The sequence below is a fragment of the Pempheris klunzingeri genome, chromosome 3 (assembly GCF_042242105.1).
Source record: "Pempheris klunzingeri isolate RE-2024b chromosome 3, fPemKlu1.hap1, whole genome shotgun sequence".
Classification (NCBI taxonomy): Eukaryota; Metazoa; Chordata; class Actinopteri; order Acropomatiformes; family Pempheridae; genus Pempheris; species Pempheris klunzingeri.
The window spans coordinates 6,573,667-6,594,135 of NC_092014.1; the positions used below are offsets into that span (position 1 = coordinate 6,573,667).

Below are 20,469 nucleotides of genomic sequence, written 5' to 3' on the forward strand. Positions count from 1 at the left end.
ATTTTTACACCAGGCCTAAGGTTTCTAAAGTCCAACAGAGTCACCGTCAGTGGGCTGAGAGACACAGAGAGAGAGTAAGGGAGAAAGAGAGAGAGAGTGGGATTTTTTCACCCAAAGGCACTTCAGCTATAAATATCAAACTGGCAATTCTTTGATTTACCAATGAAGGGTGCCAGAGGAGGGAGGAGGATGCAGGGTCTTGCTCAGTTCTTGAGCGTTTTTAAATTCATTCACTGATAGGGGAAGAGAGAAACTGAGGGAGGAAGAGGGTTGGCTGTGTCATTAATTTTCCATGTAGGGGGATGAAATAACATTAACATCTCTTTCTCTCTGAAGCTTCATAAGTCAAACACTTATTATTACTCAAACAGCAGCGGCAGCACACACACACACACCATATATAGACACACATCCTATTCTTTTTCTGCCACACAGATGCTTGTGTACATTGGTTGTGTATATACCGTGTGTGTGGATGGCACGGCCTGGACAGACACTTTAGTTTTAATAAAGCAGAGGCCTTTCAGCGCTCTTGCGGATCCCGCTGTAATCTCTCCTAAACAGGTGTTGTGATTAGCCTCTGCCGTGAGCAGCATTCTGACACTTGGATAGGCAGGACCAGCCATGCACACAACCATCGGCTACCACTCAGGAGACAGATTTAACTGGCGGTGCTTGGCAAAGCGCCCCTCTGCCATCCAATACAATATGCTTTGTCGAAGTACTGCTAGATGTTAATTTTTTTTTGCTCAGCCAAATAATTATGTCATTTCTTTACAGTATTTTGGTTGATTCTGTGTATGCTGATGCAGCAACATATGTGACAGAGTCAGCACTGCAGAGTGCGGCTCTTGATTTATAGAGGACAGTTGATGGATCATTTCAAGGAACACACCGAATGTTTTTAAATGCAGCTGAAAAATCTCCTTTTGTATGTGGTATTTATCAACAGATTACAAATTAATACATAAAGCTGAGCAGTCATTTGATCATGCGGTTTTACATTTTGATTCATCTGCAGTATAAAGAAAAGAACTACCCAGCTTGCTTTGCAGTCCCACTTAGGAATAATACCCCTCACATCTGCATTAGAAAGTTTTGCTAATTAAACCAAAGGGTTGTAAGAGTCTGTTTGGTTGTTTCACCCTAAAAAGTAGGCTGTTTCACTCGTATATTTTTACTTCTTATTTGTCAGAGTCTGACAACAGCTCTGTTTTTACTAATTATTGTATATTTACCACTTTCCCCCCTCATTAAATTCATTGTGAATGATCAAAACGTGGCACTGAAAATAAACAAATACGTGTTTTATATGCACTTTTTACTACAATATACCAATTCACTGACGCAGCAAGAATTCACAAAGAAATTTCACAAACATCAGGGATGCTGTTGTAGCTATTCAGTAATACTCACTAATTATCAGATTATGAATAATTCACCATTTATTGATAAAGAAACTGCTTTGATCCAATTGAATCCTTATGTCTCAGAAATCAGATATAATATTTATGACAAACTTTTGACAGACATTTGTTCCTGGACAAAGTAAATAATAGGCCATGTTTTCGGCTGTCTGGGGAAGAAATATCTCACCTGGTTCAATCAGTGTGGATACATCTTTGGCACATTCCAGGGTGTGACACTGGATTAATAACTCACTAATCTCCTGCTAATCTTATCATGCATTAGTAACTGATAATTTGTTTTTTGCTACGCTAAAAATCCCAACTAAACTGGAAAAAATCTCGACTGATGTGTTGACAGGAAAGAAATATATAACATGGGTATGACGGATGACTGTACGTCCTTCAAGGCAGCAGTATGTCTGCGAGCTGTTTTTAATGGATTTTTCAAAACAAATGTGAGTTTATGACTTTCCTGAGATAATTAAAGTAAACCTGCAGTAGAACAGAGTGTGTTAGTTTGTGACTGTGGCAAACACAGTGGTAGGGTTCAGAGTTTTAATGGCAGTTAATGACAAAAATCGACACTGACAGAATGACGCTGGTATTACACAAAAAAGCTCAAGGCAGCACATCCCAGGCACAGATAAGTGTCTCAGTGAAAGGTGAACTGCGTTTCTTTGGAAGCAAAAGAAGGCCATAAGGCCTAATCTTATCAGCAACCGAACAAATTTAATTTAACCACTATTGAATACTTAATGCTTAAGTTTTAATAGCGATGAATAGGGTTTAAATCTGGGGTCGGCACGATGGCGATTAGCACTATCACAGTAACGTGACCCTCTCAGGAGAAGCAGTGTAGATGATAAATGAATGAATCAATGTTTCACTATGAGGAACTTTTTTTTTAAGTTTTTTGTTTTATGGTTCACAGTGAAATCTCCACTATTCAAAAAACAATATAGAATTTGCTCAAATAAAATCGGTTATTTTTGGACCTAAAAATTCCACCCAAGCTTTTTCAGATACCAAAACTCAAGATGAAAAATTTCAAACTTCAAATTCCCAGAACAAGCAATCGAGCCTAAATGAGGAAGATCAGAGCGGCTGGTTGTATAATCCTAGAAAGAAAAGCTCAGATGAATAATAACCTGCAAACTTGAGATGCATTTCTGAATTTGTGGGGGAGGGAACATCTTTGAAATTGCATAACATTAAATTACTCTCTCGAAATTCCAAGGAGGGAAATTCAATACATGAATTAAAATGGATTGTTTTCAAAGTAAGTTCTTTCAGATCTACAGTTTTAGTGGAATTTACAATACATAAAGAATAGAAATGAAAATTATGTTTTTTGGTATTCAGTTGTTCATAAGAATCAAATCTTCAGGCTTTTTTTTGCTTACATAGAGAAGCAGTTCACCTCTTATTAACTTAATTTGTGTCTGGAATGTGCTGTGCTGAGCATTTTTTATGCAAAACATTTAAGTCTAAAAGCAGCAGACTTTTTACTTTTTCCTCATTGACAGTAATGGCCATGAAACCTCTGAACCCAACACTATATTTGCCACAATCACAGACATATAGAGTCTGTCCTACTGCAGGTTTATCTTAATTATCTCTGCTTATAAAATTCTAATTAATACGGCCTTTCTTTGCTCCCATACTTCTCTATCATGCTGTTACAACTCTACAAAAATACAGGCCTCTACAGTGGGTCCTCTTTGTCTGAAAACTCTGAATAACTCAGTGGTGAAATTAACATACGACTTTTTAAACTTTTGTGCGGAAAAAACTAAGGGTCGGGCTAGAGGAGGAAAATGTGTTTTCATGTGTCAGGAGACTCGCTGTGTTCCAGTCCCATATTACATTCTGTGGTTATGCTGTAATGCTGTGCGCTTTGTCAATCCGCAGCAGCGCTGCTGTCCATTACATGCTTGTCTGAGTTAGTGGTGAGACCTAATGCTTCACTAGTCTGAGCTAGGCTATGCTAGCTCGGGGGCTCTGCGCTCGCTTAAATGCTATTCTGTGTTTGCCTGGGGAGTGTGAGGCTGTTAAATACTACAGTAGACTTAAGCATTGGGACTTACCTCCTGTTAAATACTAAAGTAGTCTTTGTTAGCATTGGGAACCCATCTTTGCAAGCTAAATGCTATAGTTCTCTGTCAATCCTGGGAGTGTAGACGGACTGTGTTCGGTTAGTGGATGTGAGCTTTGGGACGTGTCTGTTCTCTAAAACCGAAGAGCTTTCAGTGCTTTAGGGGCCGCTGCTTGTTAGCTATTGAGGGACATGCCTTTACATTCTGTTAGTGTCAAGAGAATATTTTTCCTGCTATGTCTCGGTTATAGAACATGTTGACTGTCCTGCCCGTGTTCACAGCTTTCAGCAATGTTCAAAGAATGATGTTTGATGTTACATGTTTGACTGTGATGCTCATAAAACAGTTATGTGTTGGCTTCCTGAAGTCGTACACCAAGAAATCATCACTGTCGATACCTAAAAAGCTTCTGTGACATGAATGGTCTGTGTGGATGGATATTCCTTGGCTGTGTTACCACTGACGCTAGTCGAGTGACAACAGCTTCCTCTCGTAGGCTACCCAAGGTGTTTGTTTGTAAGTGGCTTTCCTGAGCTAATTCTTTGTTAGCGGATGGATTTAGAGCAGTGTTTGTTAGCACTAGGGTTTGCAGAACATCTGCTGAGCATTTACACAGAATTAGGCTGCAACAGAAAGTGTGTCTTGTCTACCAGTGTAGCTTTTTAGTGCATTTTTAATGTTTTACAGCCCCTTGTTTAGTGAGCCTACCTTTCATCCTTCAAACACACTAACCTGCAGTGTTTAATTAATCCTAATTACACTGATAATGCCCAGCATTGCCAGATAGAATTTAGCCCATAAAAATATCTTCTGAATACCTAAATTACATTCTTTGCCTTGTGCAAATCTTAGTAGAACGTTGCTAGCCATCTTAAAAGCAGCCACCTCTCCATTTTTTTCATGAGAAATTCACTTTTTAATTATTTGGACAGCTTATGATTTTGCTTTCTCAAATATCATCCCAAATTGCCCCCATGAAAGTATTCACTTGGATTCCTGGTAAGTAAGACAGCATGACATGAAGTTCAAGTAGGATTTCATTATTTTATGCTCATCATGGTGTGAGTACATTCACATCACTTTCATTTGGGAGGACATATCTATTAACTACGGAGGCGTTAACCTTGTCCTCAAAGGTGCTTTCTGATCCCATTTCAAACACTGGAAATACCAACCAATATAAATCATGTACCAAATGAGTTTTTAGTGTTGCCAGTTACCTGTACCTGAAACCTCAAAGACACTCAGAGCAAATATTTTTCTTCTGCGCTGTGTAGCCAGTGAATTTTAATCTTCAGTTCATTAGAATAACGTGGGGGTATATTTTAATTCTGAGAAAATGTATTTATAGCACTGCCAGTGTAACAACTCCTCTTTTTGCAGTTGACTTATTTTGCATTTTGCATGTGACCCTTGAAGCCACAGCGAGCTTCGCTTTGTTGACACAGGACTTATTCTGCCATGCTAGTTTGTTTGCACTTTTGTGCAGACTTAAGTGGGATGGTACTTAGCAGCATCCGGGGGCCGTACTTTGTCAGGCCAACTTAATGTAGCTGCACCATCTTAACTGACCTACTGCATTGAAATATTAATATAGCACATTGCTGGCCTCATCATCATCATCATCCTCCTCCTCCCTAACACTCCATTTCTCATTATTCTACATACTAGCTCCTTCCCCTTACTTTGTGCTGCCCCATGTCATTTACTCATCAACCAGCCTTTTAATCATTGATCCTTAGCTTTTGGTTGATCATTTATCCCTTCATCCACCTTCACTACTTATATAGCTCAGCTCTTCCTCCTCCTGTAGCCCAAATGACTCCATCTCGTAACGATTTCTAGAAATGTGTCAGTTCGTCCCTCATTAGCCTGGATCTGTACAGCCCTCTCTGCACTTTCATATTTTCTTCATCTGATTGCTGTAAACAAAAATGAAATTTGACATGAAAAAGCATGTGTGTGTGAGGGGGAGAGAAAAGTGAGATACTGTCTTGGTTTTGGTAGTCTATTATTTATTGGAACGCTGGCTCATGAGTAATGCTATATTTTTAGGGGCCTTTGTGCATGTGCACATGTGTATGTGCTGTGTGCACACACGTGGGTGGATGTGAAACTGTACATGAAGTTCACTGTATTTGTATAATTGATGCACAATGTCGTCAGTAAATCTCTAGGTATGTGGGTTATAATGTGGAAATACATTTATGTTGTGTGTGTGTGTGTGTGTGTGTGTGTGTTATATTTGTGCATTATTCATGCGTGAGCTTCTTGGTGGACTTGTGTGATTTGATGAGAAGATGCAGGTCTGTGTCAACGTCTCTTTTTATCCTTTATTATTCAGCAACTACCAGAAACATCATCTTCCCCTTTCACCCCTCAGTCCTCTGAAAAGACTTTCACCTCCCTCATTCTAAATTCTCCACTCACCCTCCATCCTCTCCTCCCCTCCTCTCTCCTCCTTTGACTGTGATATTTAGATATTTAAAAGGAAGTGTGTGGGTTAGACCACTATGACAGGTGTAAATATTAAACATGTTAAAAGCATGTTATGAACATGTATGACATGTAGCACCACCTCTGCAGTAACTTCAGCCTGTCACCATATAAGGGCCACTGTGTGTGTGTGTGTGTGTGTGTGTGTGTGTGTGTGTGTGTGTGTGTGTGTGTGCGCGCACATGCAATTCCTCAGCATATAAAATAAAGGCCTAGAGAGTTCAGTCTTGATCCGAAGGGATTGTTAAATTGATAAAAGAGCTTCACTTTTGTTTTTTGGTGGCTGTTTATGGTGTATTTTGAGTTGTTGCATTCTGATTGTGTATTTGTATTATGGCTGCAACTAATTAGTATTTCATTTTAAAACATAATTTTCATGTTCAAATGATGAATCAATGTTTTTGAATGTTCTAATTCATAAAATGTCAAAAATAGCAGGAAAAATACCCACAATAAATCCACAGAACTCAAAGTCAAAGTCATTTGCAAAAAACTTGTTTTGTCCATCTAACAAACCCGAGGCCATGGCAGCAGAAAAGAGCAACAAATCATCACATTTGAGAATGAGCAAATGTTTGGCATTTTCTCTTGAAAAATGACCCAAAGGATAATTCTGGCTTATTATATTAGAGCACCATAATTATAGAGGTTTAAAACAAACCCCCAGGTTAGCCAAGCTTATTTGGAAGAGAAAATCAACGTGAATGGCAAAATTGTCACCAAGTTATAAAAATCTGTCACAGTTTACAGGCCGACTTCCTGCTTCAACTTTGTGCATCAACATTGCATCTGGTCAGGTTAAACAGTGGCTGCCATTTGTCTAAGCATCATCTCTGTATTTGTGTGCACTCACGCTGGGTTTTACCTCCAGATAAACCTGTCTGATCCTCTTGAAGTGATAACCAGTAATGGTCAAAACTGCAAAAATATGATCCATATTGTTGTAATAAACGGGAATGATCCTTTTAGCAATCAACAGACTGTTTTGTTGACAAATTAATTCTTAAAATCCAGTGATTGTTTCAGCACTGATTTGTATGTTAGTGTTGGTTGTACACTTGTATGTGCGAGGGTGTGAGTGGGTGTTTGAGCGTGTTAGTATCTGTGCTCGTGTGTTGGTGTTATCAGGGCAAAACTGAGGATGTGGCTGTTGCCACACAGATTTTTTTTTTTCCCTGAGTAAAATATAAAGCCACACACACCTACAGCCAGACACACACACACACAAACCGAGAGATGGAAACAGTGAGATAGATCTTTTTGAAGTACAATTTCATCCTCTCTTCTTCCCACTTTTCTCCACTTTTTTGTAGCGGTGGAGGGAGGGGAGTTAAATCTCAGCGGGCCCTGCTTTATGTGTGCGATGGCCAGAGCTGAGAGCTTTTTGTTAAACTAAGGGACCGGTCTAGAGCCACAATATAGGTTTACACGCACGCACACACACAGACACACAAACACACAACAGAGACACACACGAAAGTGGGGGTGGTGGGGGCACAGAGACGGGAGCTGACAGCTTATTCTCCATGTGTGTTTATGAGGGCTTTGATGTTTAATGTGTCACGTTCTTTGATGCCCTCTGTGGAAGAGGTGTCACGTATGTGTGCCTCTAGTCTGTGTGTGTGTGTGTGTGTGTGTGTGTGTGTGTGTGTGTGTGTGTGTGTGTGTGTGTGTGTGTGTGTGTGTGTGTGTGAAAAAGAGGGACCTCGTGAGGAGGTTTGATACATTCGTGTTTCTCCTCTCTAACTCCTTTCCCACCCCTCTCTGCAGCAGGTGTCTCAATCTCACTCACAAGACTGGAACATTTGTCTCCTTCTCGTTCTCCCCTTCGGCCTTCTCTTTTTCTCCCTGTCTACTCCTCCTCCTCCTCCCTCTCTCCTCTCTGGTGGATGGGCTGTGTTGCTGTCTATTTGTTGTGTCCCCAGGGGGAAAGTCGGCTTACGCTTTATGCAAACATACATTCTGCAATCATTAGCAACTTATTTCACACTCACTTTGGGTTTCTGTTTAATGGCTGCTTTGGTTTTGGTAAGGCTCACTGCTGCCTCTTACTCTCACACTGACCCCCAGTTTCCTTCCAATGCTGAGACTAAATGATTTAACTGTACATGGCATTGTGAGTTAATGCTGTAAAATCTGGAGCCACAGTTTATAAAGGACATCCTCTGACTTCAAATGAGACTGCTCTAAAATGACAACATATCCATTGCAGTCAGTGCACCTCAGACAAATCATGTTCGACATTAATTACTCAGATTTCTTTCTTTGTTACAATTTGAACATTGAGCCAGTTCAATAATACAGCTCCATACAAAATTGGCAAGCAGGTAGAGCATCAGTATTTGGCTCAATTAGCTTTGGAGACAATGCACGGCTGTTGCTATGTTGGCTGCTGAGTGCTGAAGTGAATCAAACCTGTGAGTTATGAGGCAGTTATCTCCGACTATTAGGCCCCCCCTTGTTGTCAGCAGTCACTCTCCTGCAGTGTCGTCTCACTTGTCTACTGAATCTCACTCTCAGCATCTCTTTCCGTTTTCCCTCTCTCCTCGTCCTTTTCTCTAACACTTACTCTCTCTCTTATCTCCGAGACTCTCCGGTTCTGACTCACTGATTGCAAAATTGAAAATGGTTTTAATTCCATCGGGTTTTTGAGTTTGACTTGCGCTCAACAGCACTTGTTTTTTTTTCTTTTCTTTTCTGCAATTAATTCAGTTCCTCACACAAATCTGCTGACTGTCTCTGCTGCGGGCCTGTGTGTGTCATTGCAGGATGAGAAGTCCACATTTTTCCAGTTCGGCGCGGCTCTGCAGCAGGAGGCTCTGCTCATGCTTGCCATCATGGAGGAGTATGACTGGCACGTTTTTTCTATAGTCACTTCCAAGTTCCCCGGGTACCAGGACTTCATCAGCACACTGAGGATAACTGTGGATCACAGGTAACGAATACGCTCCCCCACATGTACATACACACACACATACACACTCTGTTTTCATCCTCAACCTTTATTTATAGCATCTGACAAGATTAAGTACCTTGTTTCATTTAACGGTGTATTGTTACAGCTTTGTGCGCTGGGACCTACAGAGTGTGGTGACACTAGATGCTGTAGATGGCGATCCAAACTCTAAATCTCACATTGCCCTCAAGAGGATCCAGAGTCCTGTTATACTGCTGTACTGCTCCAAGGATGAGGCCGTGTGAGTATTTGGGTCTTTCATTTTCTTTTGCTGTTTCCAGATTTCCGTGGTGAATCTTTATTAACTCTCTGACTCTATTCTCCGACAGGTATATACTAGAGGAAGCTCGGTCCTTGGGCCTGATAGGAGCTGGTTACATCTGGATTGTGTCCAGTCTCACCACTGGCAACCCAGACTTTACTCCTGAGGTAGTGAGACCCCATATGTAGTAACAGGTGGCCACTTTTCAGTGGTTTGACAAGACGAGCAGTGTTTTTGTTTCTAGGTCATCTGCTACCTCTCCTTTATTCTCTACTGCTAATGTGAAATTAAGAAACACTTTTTTTCCATTTTGGGAAGTACGACTATTCATTTTCTTGGTCAGAGTTAGATGAGAAGATTGATCTCACTTCGGTCGGTCAAATATAAAGCAACAGCCAGCACAGCTAGCTTAGCTTAGCATAAAGGAACAGAAGGACACAGCTAGCCTGGCCCAGTCTGATAAATCTTTAAAGCTCACTAATTAACACATTATATCATGTTTGTTTTGTTCATACAAAAACCAAAGTGTATAAACAACAGTCTTTTTACTGAGGTTTTAGTTGCCAGTTAACCAGCAGAAACACCAGGTAGTTTCTACTCCCTGCCAAGAAATAGTCTTGCACATGACTACCCGCTGTGTTTTTGTTTGGATTAAACTAATGAGACACAACACATTAATGATTGAGCTGTAGAGGTGTTGGTAGGCAGATTTTGTTTCCTTTGGATTGAGCATATTTGCAAAAATGTCTATAAACCATAAGCGTAAACCTATGATAGTAAAGTAAAATAAAATCATGGTGACTGGCAAACTATAATTCATATCTTATAAAATTTTGACTCTATTGCTTTGTTCACAATTTTCTCTCACTGTCTACAAACCTTTGCTCAGCCCTTAAATATGATGCAAGCATGATAGCTATTATCCAAATTGCATATAAATATGTGTATAAACAATTCAAAGTATACTCAGCTGAAAAGTTTCGCTCACATTAAAAATGGAAACGAGTCCAATGTTTGCTTACCTTTTCTCAAAAGCCTCTCAAATGTTTATTCTCCTCCTTTCCTTGTCCATCATTCTCCTTGATTCAAAGTTCTTATTAGTGTTTGTATGTTTTTTTTTTTTTATCCCTCTGTTTTCTTTCTTAGACAAAGATCTGATTTGACATTTAGTCCCAAATTAAAATGTAAAAACAAAGTATTGTCGGGTAGCTTGTCAGACTAGCACGCTGTCACTTTTTGATGTATGCTGAGTCTGTTTTTGTGAGATAAACTTGATGAGATATGTAGATTCTCAATTTTATTTTTTTGACAGTTTCAAGGTGTAGATGGTGCCTGAGTGACTGAATCAATGCGGTTTGTGGACATACAGTCTGCTCACACTTATTTAATAGCCAGATGTGAATTATTTCAGGAAGGCAAACAGAACCAATAAATCATCTGCTTGACACCGTTAGGAGCTTCATATGGATGTTAAAAATTGGCAAATTGAAGTCAAATTCAATCTTTCACACCATATGTGCCACTTCTCAGATCTCCTCTCCTTTCCTCTCAGATGTTTCCCCTGGGTATGATCTCCGTGTCCTATGACGACTGGGAATACCCGCTGGACACGCGGGTGCGGGATGGGGTGGGCATCATTTCCTCTGCAGCCACCTCCATGCTGCGGGAGAAGGGCGAACTGCCGGAGGGCCAGAGCAGCTGCTACAGCACACCGTCAGACAGGAGCCCGGGAAAGCTCCCACCTAGTGCCCTGCGCAGGTGTGTGTGTGTGTGTGTGTGTGTGTGTGTGTGTGTGTGTGTGTGTGTGAGAGAGAGAGAGAGAGAGTGTGAGGAGATCAAGGTCTAGGGACTTGCGTAACTCTGTTTGTCTTTGTAGCTGAGGGTTGAGCAGTCTTACATAACTCTTTTTAATGTGCTAATGAGAGGGGTAGAAGCGAGAAAGGAAGCAGAGATGACAGCAGTGTTAAACACTGTGATGTCTAATGACATTTAACACTATTAGCTCTCGTGTACATGGCTGCTCGGTGCATGAGCTCATTCTGCTGCCTTATTCGAAAGACAATGAACTGAACTTCAGGCAGACCTCCATGTTGTTGCTGCCCTGTGTTAACCAGTGCCTAGTATGTGTTTAGTGTGTGTGTATTTCTGTGTGTGTGCACCTTGCTTCACATGCTTCACATGACTGAATTCACTGTCATTAAATCAGGATTAAAGCAGCTTTTACTAGCTTTGTTCTCTCTCTCTATTTTCTTGTTTCTCTGTGGGTGGCACGCATGTGTTGGTAGGTGTGCATGTGCGAGTGTACATGCACACATGCATGTCAGTGTGTGTGAACGTTCTCTTCTCTGAAGTCTCTGTGATAAGGAAACAATCATCTCATTCAAACAAGAAGCTGGGGACAAATGGGCACACACAGACACACATGCAAGCACATTCATAGTGAACATCCTCCATTGTCAATACACAGATACAGAATTTGTTAACTGTATTCAGGTTTCTTGGTGTGATATTATGATTATATTGCAAATATGAGGCATGCAGTGGCTGAAATATGGTTATTCATTCAGGAAATCTATATAAAACTGACTGAAAACATGAAGGTCAGGTTGCTAGGCTGTACACATCTATGATGACTTATGAGTTTCCTCATTAGAATGAGAGCCACAGTGTGATTTTCGCCATTATGACTTTATTATCTCATTTTTCTCTCTTATTGGCCCATCATAGTTTTTATCAAAGCATATACAATACCGCTGTTGTTGACTGTGATCCAATATAACTCAGACCTCAATAGGAGCTCAAACCTTTCTCGGAACAATCTTTTTTTCTTACTGTCAGAGGTACCTCATTTGTCTCACTAACTTATTAGATAGAATTTGCATATTTGTCAAAACAACTGCAGCCAATTTTTGTGATAATAAACTGACAGGTTGGATTTCCCTACCCTGATTTGGAAGTGGTGGGGCTGTGATCAGAATTCTGCATACATTAGTCTAGATACAATCTTGCCGCAGTGTGCATATAAACAACGTGAGGTGGAGAGGAGTAGGACAACATAATCTGGCACTTAAAAGACACTATCAACCCTGTCATTCTTGCCTGACAGGCATTAAAATCTCAGACTCTAGTTCAGTGTATTTGGTCTCCACAATTGTGAAGGTTTTTATTGAGGTTTGTCCTTGTAGTAAATTTCAAAAGGTTATTCTATTTGATGGAACCACCGTACCATGCAAACCCCTAAGCTGTCACTTTTTTCTGAAAAGATGCTCCCTGCTGTAATACAGAATTTGGGAAGAGCCTCCCTTCCTTCTTTATTCTTACTTTTAGAAAGTGCTCACACAATGGCCAAGTCCTTTAGTAAAAATGTTCCACACACAATAGTAAAGGGATCCACATTTTAAACATGGCGTGTACAAAAGCAGGTACATTTCTGTGATGTGCCTGATGCTGCTAACAAAACCACTGTCGGATTTCTTGTGTATGCAAATCATTCTATCATTGAACCTTTTTTTAATGTAGCTGTACATTTTGTTTTGTTAACATCACACGGGACCACAAAATTACATGAATATACATGTGAATATAAATATGAATATATGATGTTCTGTATAATCTGCCTGTTTTACATGCCTCAAAACCACACCAGCCTCATCCGTTTAGATCAAAATCTTTTCCCAAAAATGGTAACAAACCTGAAATAGGAGGAGACAGCAGTTTCCCAGAATAGGCCGCAACAGTGTTTCCGCTATATGTATTCAGCTGTGGCAATGCACTGTGACAAGGGCATCACCTGCTGCACCATGAAGATTTTTCAAACACAAAAATATATATTCATCTTGACGTGTCACTAATAGTCAACAGCATTGTAGTCCATAATGATAAAGGCAGCTTCAATTGTATAGCACAGGAGTGTCTCTAATGTGCAACTTTGTCAGCTTATATGTAATTATTTGTGTTTGCTGAGGGAGTGTATACCCACGGCAGATCTGTTTGGTATTTTTGTAGTGCCTGCATGCGAGGGAGACAGGGACCTTTTATTTACTCTTTACTCAGTGTGAGTGGAGCCTGCTTTGAAAGAGCACAGGCCTGAATCCAAGTCTTTGTAAAAACAGATGATTAATGTACCCCTCTCTAATCCACTGTCCAACAACAATATTTATGTGTGTCGACTCTAATACCTCTCCTGCACACGAGACAGCATGAAATCCCACCTGTTTGAATTGGAGTGTAATTATCATAGTTTTCACCTGCAGGGCACATGCTAAACAGAACTCAAATGATTTCCTTTATGCATCTTGACTTCCTGTCGTAATATTTGAGTTTATGCATGAATCTCTCATAGCCCCGTGCCCTGTGCCCAGCTCACTTATGTGTGTTTTAGCTTCCTTTTTTAAGTCACATCTTTTCAATGCGTCTAATAAATGTGTGTTTACTGGTGCGTTTTGTTATCATTTATGTAAAGAAAAGAATTCTCTGTATATATGAAAGTGGATTCCTAATTCCAAAATGTTTCTAAAGCACATGTAAAGCTGGATATTTTTGGCATTTGAAATATTCTGTTTTAGTCAGATGATATTTCAGTCATATAGCATCACCCAAGCAACTCAGTTTGACTCTGCGTCAAAGTGAATCATACCATTTCTAATAAAACGGGACACAAGGCATCGAAGAAAAAAGTGTTGTCTGTTTTGGGCAGCTGCTGTCCCACTTGTGATGCGCCCTTTTTAGTAAACTTCCTTAGACAGCCCTGCTTTCCCCGAGTGGGAATTGATGCTATTATCCCGGTCTTAACTTTCAGAACATCCGCGCCTTCTGAAAATTGTTTTACTGGAGTGAGTGTATTCTTAATCCCATATCACTGTGTGTGATACTGGTCCATTTACTCCTCTCCACTGCTTCACTTTAGCGAGTGTGTAAATGTTTCAGCAAAGGATCTGTTTGTGTATGCAAGATAACTGTAGTGAGTAAGAGAGTGAGGGCAGCCTTGTTGCACCAGTGGTTTGTCTTTCAGGCGTATATCTGTGGAGAAATCAATGCTGAATTTTGATGGGAGAGATATGTGGCCTCTGACTCTTCCTCCTCCTACACACGAATAGATGCACACACACGCATACACACTCAGGGATGCATGCACACGCAGTGGGTGAAGGCAGCATTGATTTGAAGAGGATACTCTTGCAGTGATTACAGAGTGCTTAACTTGTTATTTCAAATGTATCTGCTCTAGTGCACACATACTCACAAACACTCAAAGAGATGCAAAACAAAAGCAAATAACAGCTTCCTACTCTCTTTTTTTTCTCCTCATGTGTTTCAGACACATGATGCATGTATGGAATGATGGGCGAGACTTATCCTTTACTCCAGATGGTTACCAGGCCAACCCCAAATTGGTTGTCATCGTCCTGAATAGTGAAAGGAAATGGGAGAAGGTAACAAATGAACACTGGTTTAGCAGAGGAGCACGGAAATTAAAAAGTCAAAACACTTTAATAAGATGGCTATCCCTGTTTGTGTGTGTCTGTGCACACACAGATGGGGCGTTGGGAGAACGGGACGCTGTCGTTGATGTTTCCAGTGTGGCCGAGGTACAACTCCTACGGGGATGAGGATGCAGATGAAAACCACCTCTCCATCGTCACTCTGGAGGAGAAACCTTTTGTCATTGTCGACAATGTGGACATCCTCACTGGCACCTGCATGAGAAACTCTGTGCCCTGCCGCAAGCATGTCAAAAAGTAAGTAGACACACACAATATGTTGACAAATACACTCCACCCACCTGCATCTCAGGAACCATTTAAAGGTCAGATTTTCTTGAAGTTACTAAGAAATACTGTACCTGGACCGGAGGTGTTACAGGAGGTGAGACTTAGTGGTGAGCACTTATTTAAGTCTCAGCTGGATAAAAGGTGATGTTAGCAAACGTGTTTCTTGATCTCAGGAAGGCATTTGGCACCCTCTATTAGTTACCCTGTGATCAATTTTTCGACTCCCTCTTTTTCAGTGGAAAAAAATGAATAGAACCACACTTCTCAAACTAGTCTCAATTTGTCATAGATCATACTTGTCAATCACTTGCCCTTTGCTTGTTCACTTTTGTTCTGCAAGGATCTATACTGGGCCCACTCATTTTTACTTTATGTAATAATGACTCACCATCTGTTTGTCCTTGAGACTGAAATCCTAATGTATGTGGCTGTCAATGTAATATGTGCCCATGTTGGTAATGAAATACAATACTAAACTCAAAGACTCAGTGGTCCATATTACAGCTTGGTTTTCATGACATGTGTGTTCAGGCCTTTGTATTCAAATCTAGTTCAATATAGCCAATTTCAGATCCATATATAACTACTCCCCATGTCAACCAAGTCAGGCAAGATGTACATCAGTGATTTCCCCACATATTGCTTTCTATTTTGTGCATGTTTTCAGTGGTGTGCATGAGTAAAACTCTATCCCGACTTCTGCCAGAGAGTTTACATGCACTGGCAAAGTATTTCTCATTTGGTTCATGGATAATCGGTTCTGTCAGCATTAGAAATTAATTGCTCTCTGTTGCTGTCAGCTTGCTAATGCCAATCTGTCGGTGTACTTGATTTTTGTTTCTCTGCTACCACTGTAATTGCATCCGTTTCCCATTGTGGTCTTTGTTTCATTGTTGCATTAATTCAGTGTGATTCATGTGTTGTTTTAGATGTACCGAATGTGTTGCTTGTTTCAGATATTACAATTACTAATTAGTAATAATGCTTGCTGTTTTCCTCTGTAGTACATATTGTCTATGAATATGAACATTCATCTTAATAATGTTCTGCATGCTTGTGTGATGTTTCAATAAGGTTTATATATTTAATATTTACTTTCATCTCATTTTAGAGTACCTACAATATTTATGTGGTCATGTACAGAAGCAAAGAAAGCCTGTAATGATTTAAAGTGTGTAAGCAACTCAGCACTTCATTTTGAACCTTAAATACCACTGAACTTGTAGAGTTCTAATAATTTACAACGAAAAAATTAATTGATATATTATATTATATATAAATTTTTTTTCTTGGATTATATGACTGTCAGAAGATAGTCCAAATGTTCAAGTCTGACTTTTCATCACTGACTTGACTTTTTATATCAGAAAATGACAACTTTAATATAGTTTTTAATAGTTTTTATATGCTAGGTGTTAAATCACTTATACATATTAAATCTTTAGGCCTTTTTGGGCTTCGTAGGGATGAAAAGTCTTTTAGCTTACTCTGACAGATTTACAGTTATGTCAGTCTATATGCACAGTCCCTGTTAATGAAACCTATAAATGAATAAATAAACCCCAGCCTGAGCTGTACCTGGAGAGAGAAAATATGTTGAAAAGATGTTACATGTGGGACGCTGCCCAGCCTTTTGTCATCTCCCATCTGGACTACTGCAACTCCCACCTAGCCAGGCTCACAAAGTATTCCATTCAGCAGCTACAAACCATCCAGAACGCTGCAGCCTGCCCTGCCTTCACCCTCCCCAAGTTCTCCTTTGTCGTCTACCCCACGCGTACCTGGTCACATCAAATTCTGAATTCTGGTCCTGGCATTCAAGGCTCCTCAGGGAGTCCCACGCTCATATCTGCAGGCTACGGTCTGATCATGTTCGCCAGCCTGTGCTGTGTGCTCTGCTACTACCGGCCACTTAGCTCTCCACTCCCTGCGGCAGCTACGTCATCATTTCACCTGGCCTTGACTCTTCTTTCTACTGCTCCTCAATAGTGAAATGTCCTTCCCACTCCCGGTGGGACAGCAGAATTACTTCATATCCTCCATTGTAAAAAATGCCTCTTCCCTCTGAATATTCCCATTTCCCATATCCTCACTCTGCACCTGCTCTTTTAAAAACAGTCCTTGTATCTGTTTACCTGGATTTTATTCTCCTATTCTTATTTTTAGCATGTATTTATCTGGCGATCACGTCAGCATCTCAGTAATATTTTGTTATCTGTTATCGGTGCACTAAGACTTTTGCGATAACGGTATCGGCTAATGGAATAGAAATATTTTCACAAATTGACTCTGTTGTGCTACTTCATCAAATGTGATTTTTTTTTTTGTATATATACAGTTTTTTTCCACCTCACCACTCACCACCTCACTGCATATATATCACTTTATCTACTGCAACAATAGCAGTGGGCTGAATGTCTTAAATCATCCTTTTAAAGCATCCAGAGCATCCTTTGGTACAAATAATATTGGATCAAACTGATTTGAATGCATATCACAATGAAACTAAATTTCATACATATAAAACATTACTTTAGCCACAAAGTAAGATCAATTTAGGCATTTCATTTAAAAAATATTTTTATATATATCTGATATATATAAAATGACACATATTTTCTACACATATGATGTCTGCTTTTGAAAATCAGCCTTTCAGAAAGCTTTAGTGCTTCTTTCAACAGCAACATGTCAGACAATACAAGGGACTTTTCCCTTTGAAAAAAACATAAAAGGCATTTTTATAGTGGTTGAAGTATGTTGCAGGCCTTCTCAAGTGTGTAATCAATGCAGAGATATTTCTCAAAAAGTCAGAGACAGTAAAACTTTCTCAAAGAAACTTCCTGCAGATTCTTTGACATCTTGGGTTTTGCTCCAATTACCTGCTATATGTGGACACCTCAATATGAGGTGACAAGACAAGGCAGCTTTGTTTCTCTCAGCTAATTTCTACAATTTAGCTCACATTTGAGCTCATCTGTATACAGCCAGTTCAGAGTACATGAACATTAATCATATCTGCTGCAGGTTTATTTGTCACTGTCTCATTTCTGTTTCTGTGTTATGCTTCTGGTTGATCACTGTCCAAATGCCAGCTAAAATGCATCTTTTCTTAAGTGTTCTACTTGTGACTGACAGCATCATTGTCATAATTTGTAAAGAAAAAAACGTCAACATTTCAGACAATAGGGAAGTTTTTTTTTTCAGAACAGCAATTAGGATATGATAGAATAAGATAAGAGATAGGCTGGTCTTTGTTAGCCACAGGGAAAGTGCAAAAAAATCCAACAGTAATTACTGACTTTGATTCATTTTCTTTTTTTAACAAACAGAATCCACCATTTTTAAAGCTTTTGTGTGTGGACTCGAGAAGCCATACAGGAGATTCAACACAACAACCCTTGAGTTTTTGATCCATGTAGCCATGACGACGCAACACTGTAGGCACGGACAATTAGACGACTGAATCACAGCGAACGGAAAGTTTAACTTGTGACCTCATTTCCCAACCTTTGACCAAGACCTTTGCCTCCTCTAGGCCTTCATTTATGTTGCATTTGCTGTTTCTGTGCCCAGCCACCCATGCGCCCATACATGCGTACATATATCCAGCCATCCATAAGTGCTGCGTTTACTTCCACTACAGTCGCTACTTCCATTTTGTTGTGTGTTTGTTGTTACGAAAGTATGATGTGAATCAAACAGATGTACTGTATGTGTATCTTTGGGAGTCGGTTGTTGTTGCTCTGTGTGTCTGTGTCTGTGTATGTGTGTGTGTCTGTGTATGTGTATGTATGTGTATGTGCATGTGTGTTTACATAGTGACATAAGGACACAGAGAGGGCTCAGCTGGGAAGAGCTAATGTATACAGTATGTGTGTTCATTAGAACACCTGGGGCACATACAGTACATACAGACTCACGTATGTATAGTGTGCTCTCTCTCCCTCTCTCTCTCTCTCTCCCTCTCTCTCTGTCTCACACTCACATACACACACACGCACACATTATGCTGTGCCTCAGATTCAGTTGACTGCTGTTAAAAGATCTTTTAATCCTTTGATCGTGCAGTTCTTTGACAGTTGTTCTCGGTGTGTGAATCCCTCAGTTCTTTATGAACTTTCTCCTCCATTGGAGTCAGCTGAGATGGCAAGTGAAAAGGTCACAGTGTTACTGTTCCAATCAGTCCAATATATGCTATAGAATATCAGAGATGGCTGACATGGGAACGGAATAAAGTTTTGATGGAAATACTTCTGAAAATGCTGGTAGGGTTTATGAGAATCATTTGATGCAGTAATTCAGTTTAGTTCGCTGCTCCCTGGTCCTTGGGGATGGCTGTCAGAAAAGTTTACGTAAACATCCATATCCATTCTGTGCATCCTGTCTGTGAGGCTGCAGTGCTGCATGTGTGTAGGTATGCTCTGAGTTTTGAAGAGGTACCTCCTCACCAACAGAATCAGAGAAACGCAGAGGAGGGAGGGAGAAAAGGACAACGTAAAGGAATGAGGAGAGAGACGAAGGGAAGGACAGTTGATATTTTAATCATGTGGGTTGGTTGTTCTGCAGAGCCCAGCTCTATTTAAAGCCCGGCAGCATCTGCTCAGTACCCCTGTGTTTTCAGGCACTAAGGGATACACACACACACACACACACACACACACTTACACACACCATACAAGCTCTCTTTGCCCTTCAGCTGTATTTATGGTTACTCTGCACTGTCATAATTCTAGTTTTATTGTTTGATGGAACCACCAGATGTGGAGTGAGCAGGCAGCAGGCATACAGTTACACTCACTCACACTTCACACACTACCCTGTAAAACAATGAAAATGTACTGTAATATAAAAGAATTACCTAATTGTATTTGTGCACGTGTGTGTGTGGTTTCATGTTGCAGTAACAGCACATCAGGAGGTTCCTACATCAAGCAATGCTGCAAGGGGTTCTGCATTGACATTCTGAAGAAGATAGCTAGGAATGTCAAATTCACTTACGACCTCTACCTGGTCACAAATGGAAAACACGGCAAGAAGATCAACAACGTGTGGAACGGCATGGTTGGGGAGGTACGTCCTACCCGTCTGTACCTCACTACTATACCTTATCGGTCTGTCTCTCTGACTTTCCGTGTAATTATACGCTTATTTGCTTGCTTGCCGAGTTAGCTGAGAAGATCAATACCACTCATGTTTGTGCAGTAAACACCAGCAGCAAATCAGCCTAGTTTAGCATAAAGACTGGAAACAAGGGGAGACAGCTAGGCTGCCTCTGTCCAGCTGTACAAAAATCCTTCCACCAGCACCTCTGAAGCTTACTAATAACACATTATGTCTTCCAGCTGTAGCTTCCAGCCTGTATGCTAAGCTAAGCTGCTGGCTTTAGCTTCATATTTAAGAGACAGATATGAGAGTATTATTCATCCTCTTATCTAAATCTTGGCTAGAAAGAAAATAAGCGTACAGCATTTGTCAA

At 40.3% G+C, this 20,469-nt stretch overlaps 1 protein-coding gene across 1 annotated transcript in view; it reads left to right on the plus strand.

Annotated features, from left to right (window-relative positions):
• grin2ab (glutamate receptor, ionotropic, N-methyl D-aspartate 2A, b) overlaps nucleotides 1-20,469 on the plus strand; it is an 85,198-nt gene that overhangs the window by 51,126 nt on the left and 13,603 nt on the right. Inside the window, exons 5-11 of the mRNA XM_070827954.1 lie at nucleotides 8,770-8,936; nucleotides 9,064-9,198; nucleotides 9,287-9,386; nucleotides 10,772-10,977; nucleotides 14,537-14,651; nucleotides 14,755-14,957; nucleotides 19,895-20,063. Of these exons, the coding sequence (XP_070684055.1) occupies nucleotides 8,770-8,936; nucleotides 9,064-9,198; nucleotides 9,287-9,386; nucleotides 10,772-10,977; nucleotides 14,537-14,651; nucleotides 14,755-14,957; nucleotides 19,895-20,063 (1,095 nt within the window). The remainder of the gene's footprint in view (nucleotides 1-8,769; nucleotides 8,937-9,063; nucleotides 9,199-9,286; nucleotides 9,387-10,771; nucleotides 10,978-14,536; nucleotides 14,652-14,754; nucleotides 14,958-19,894; nucleotides 20,064-20,469) is intronic.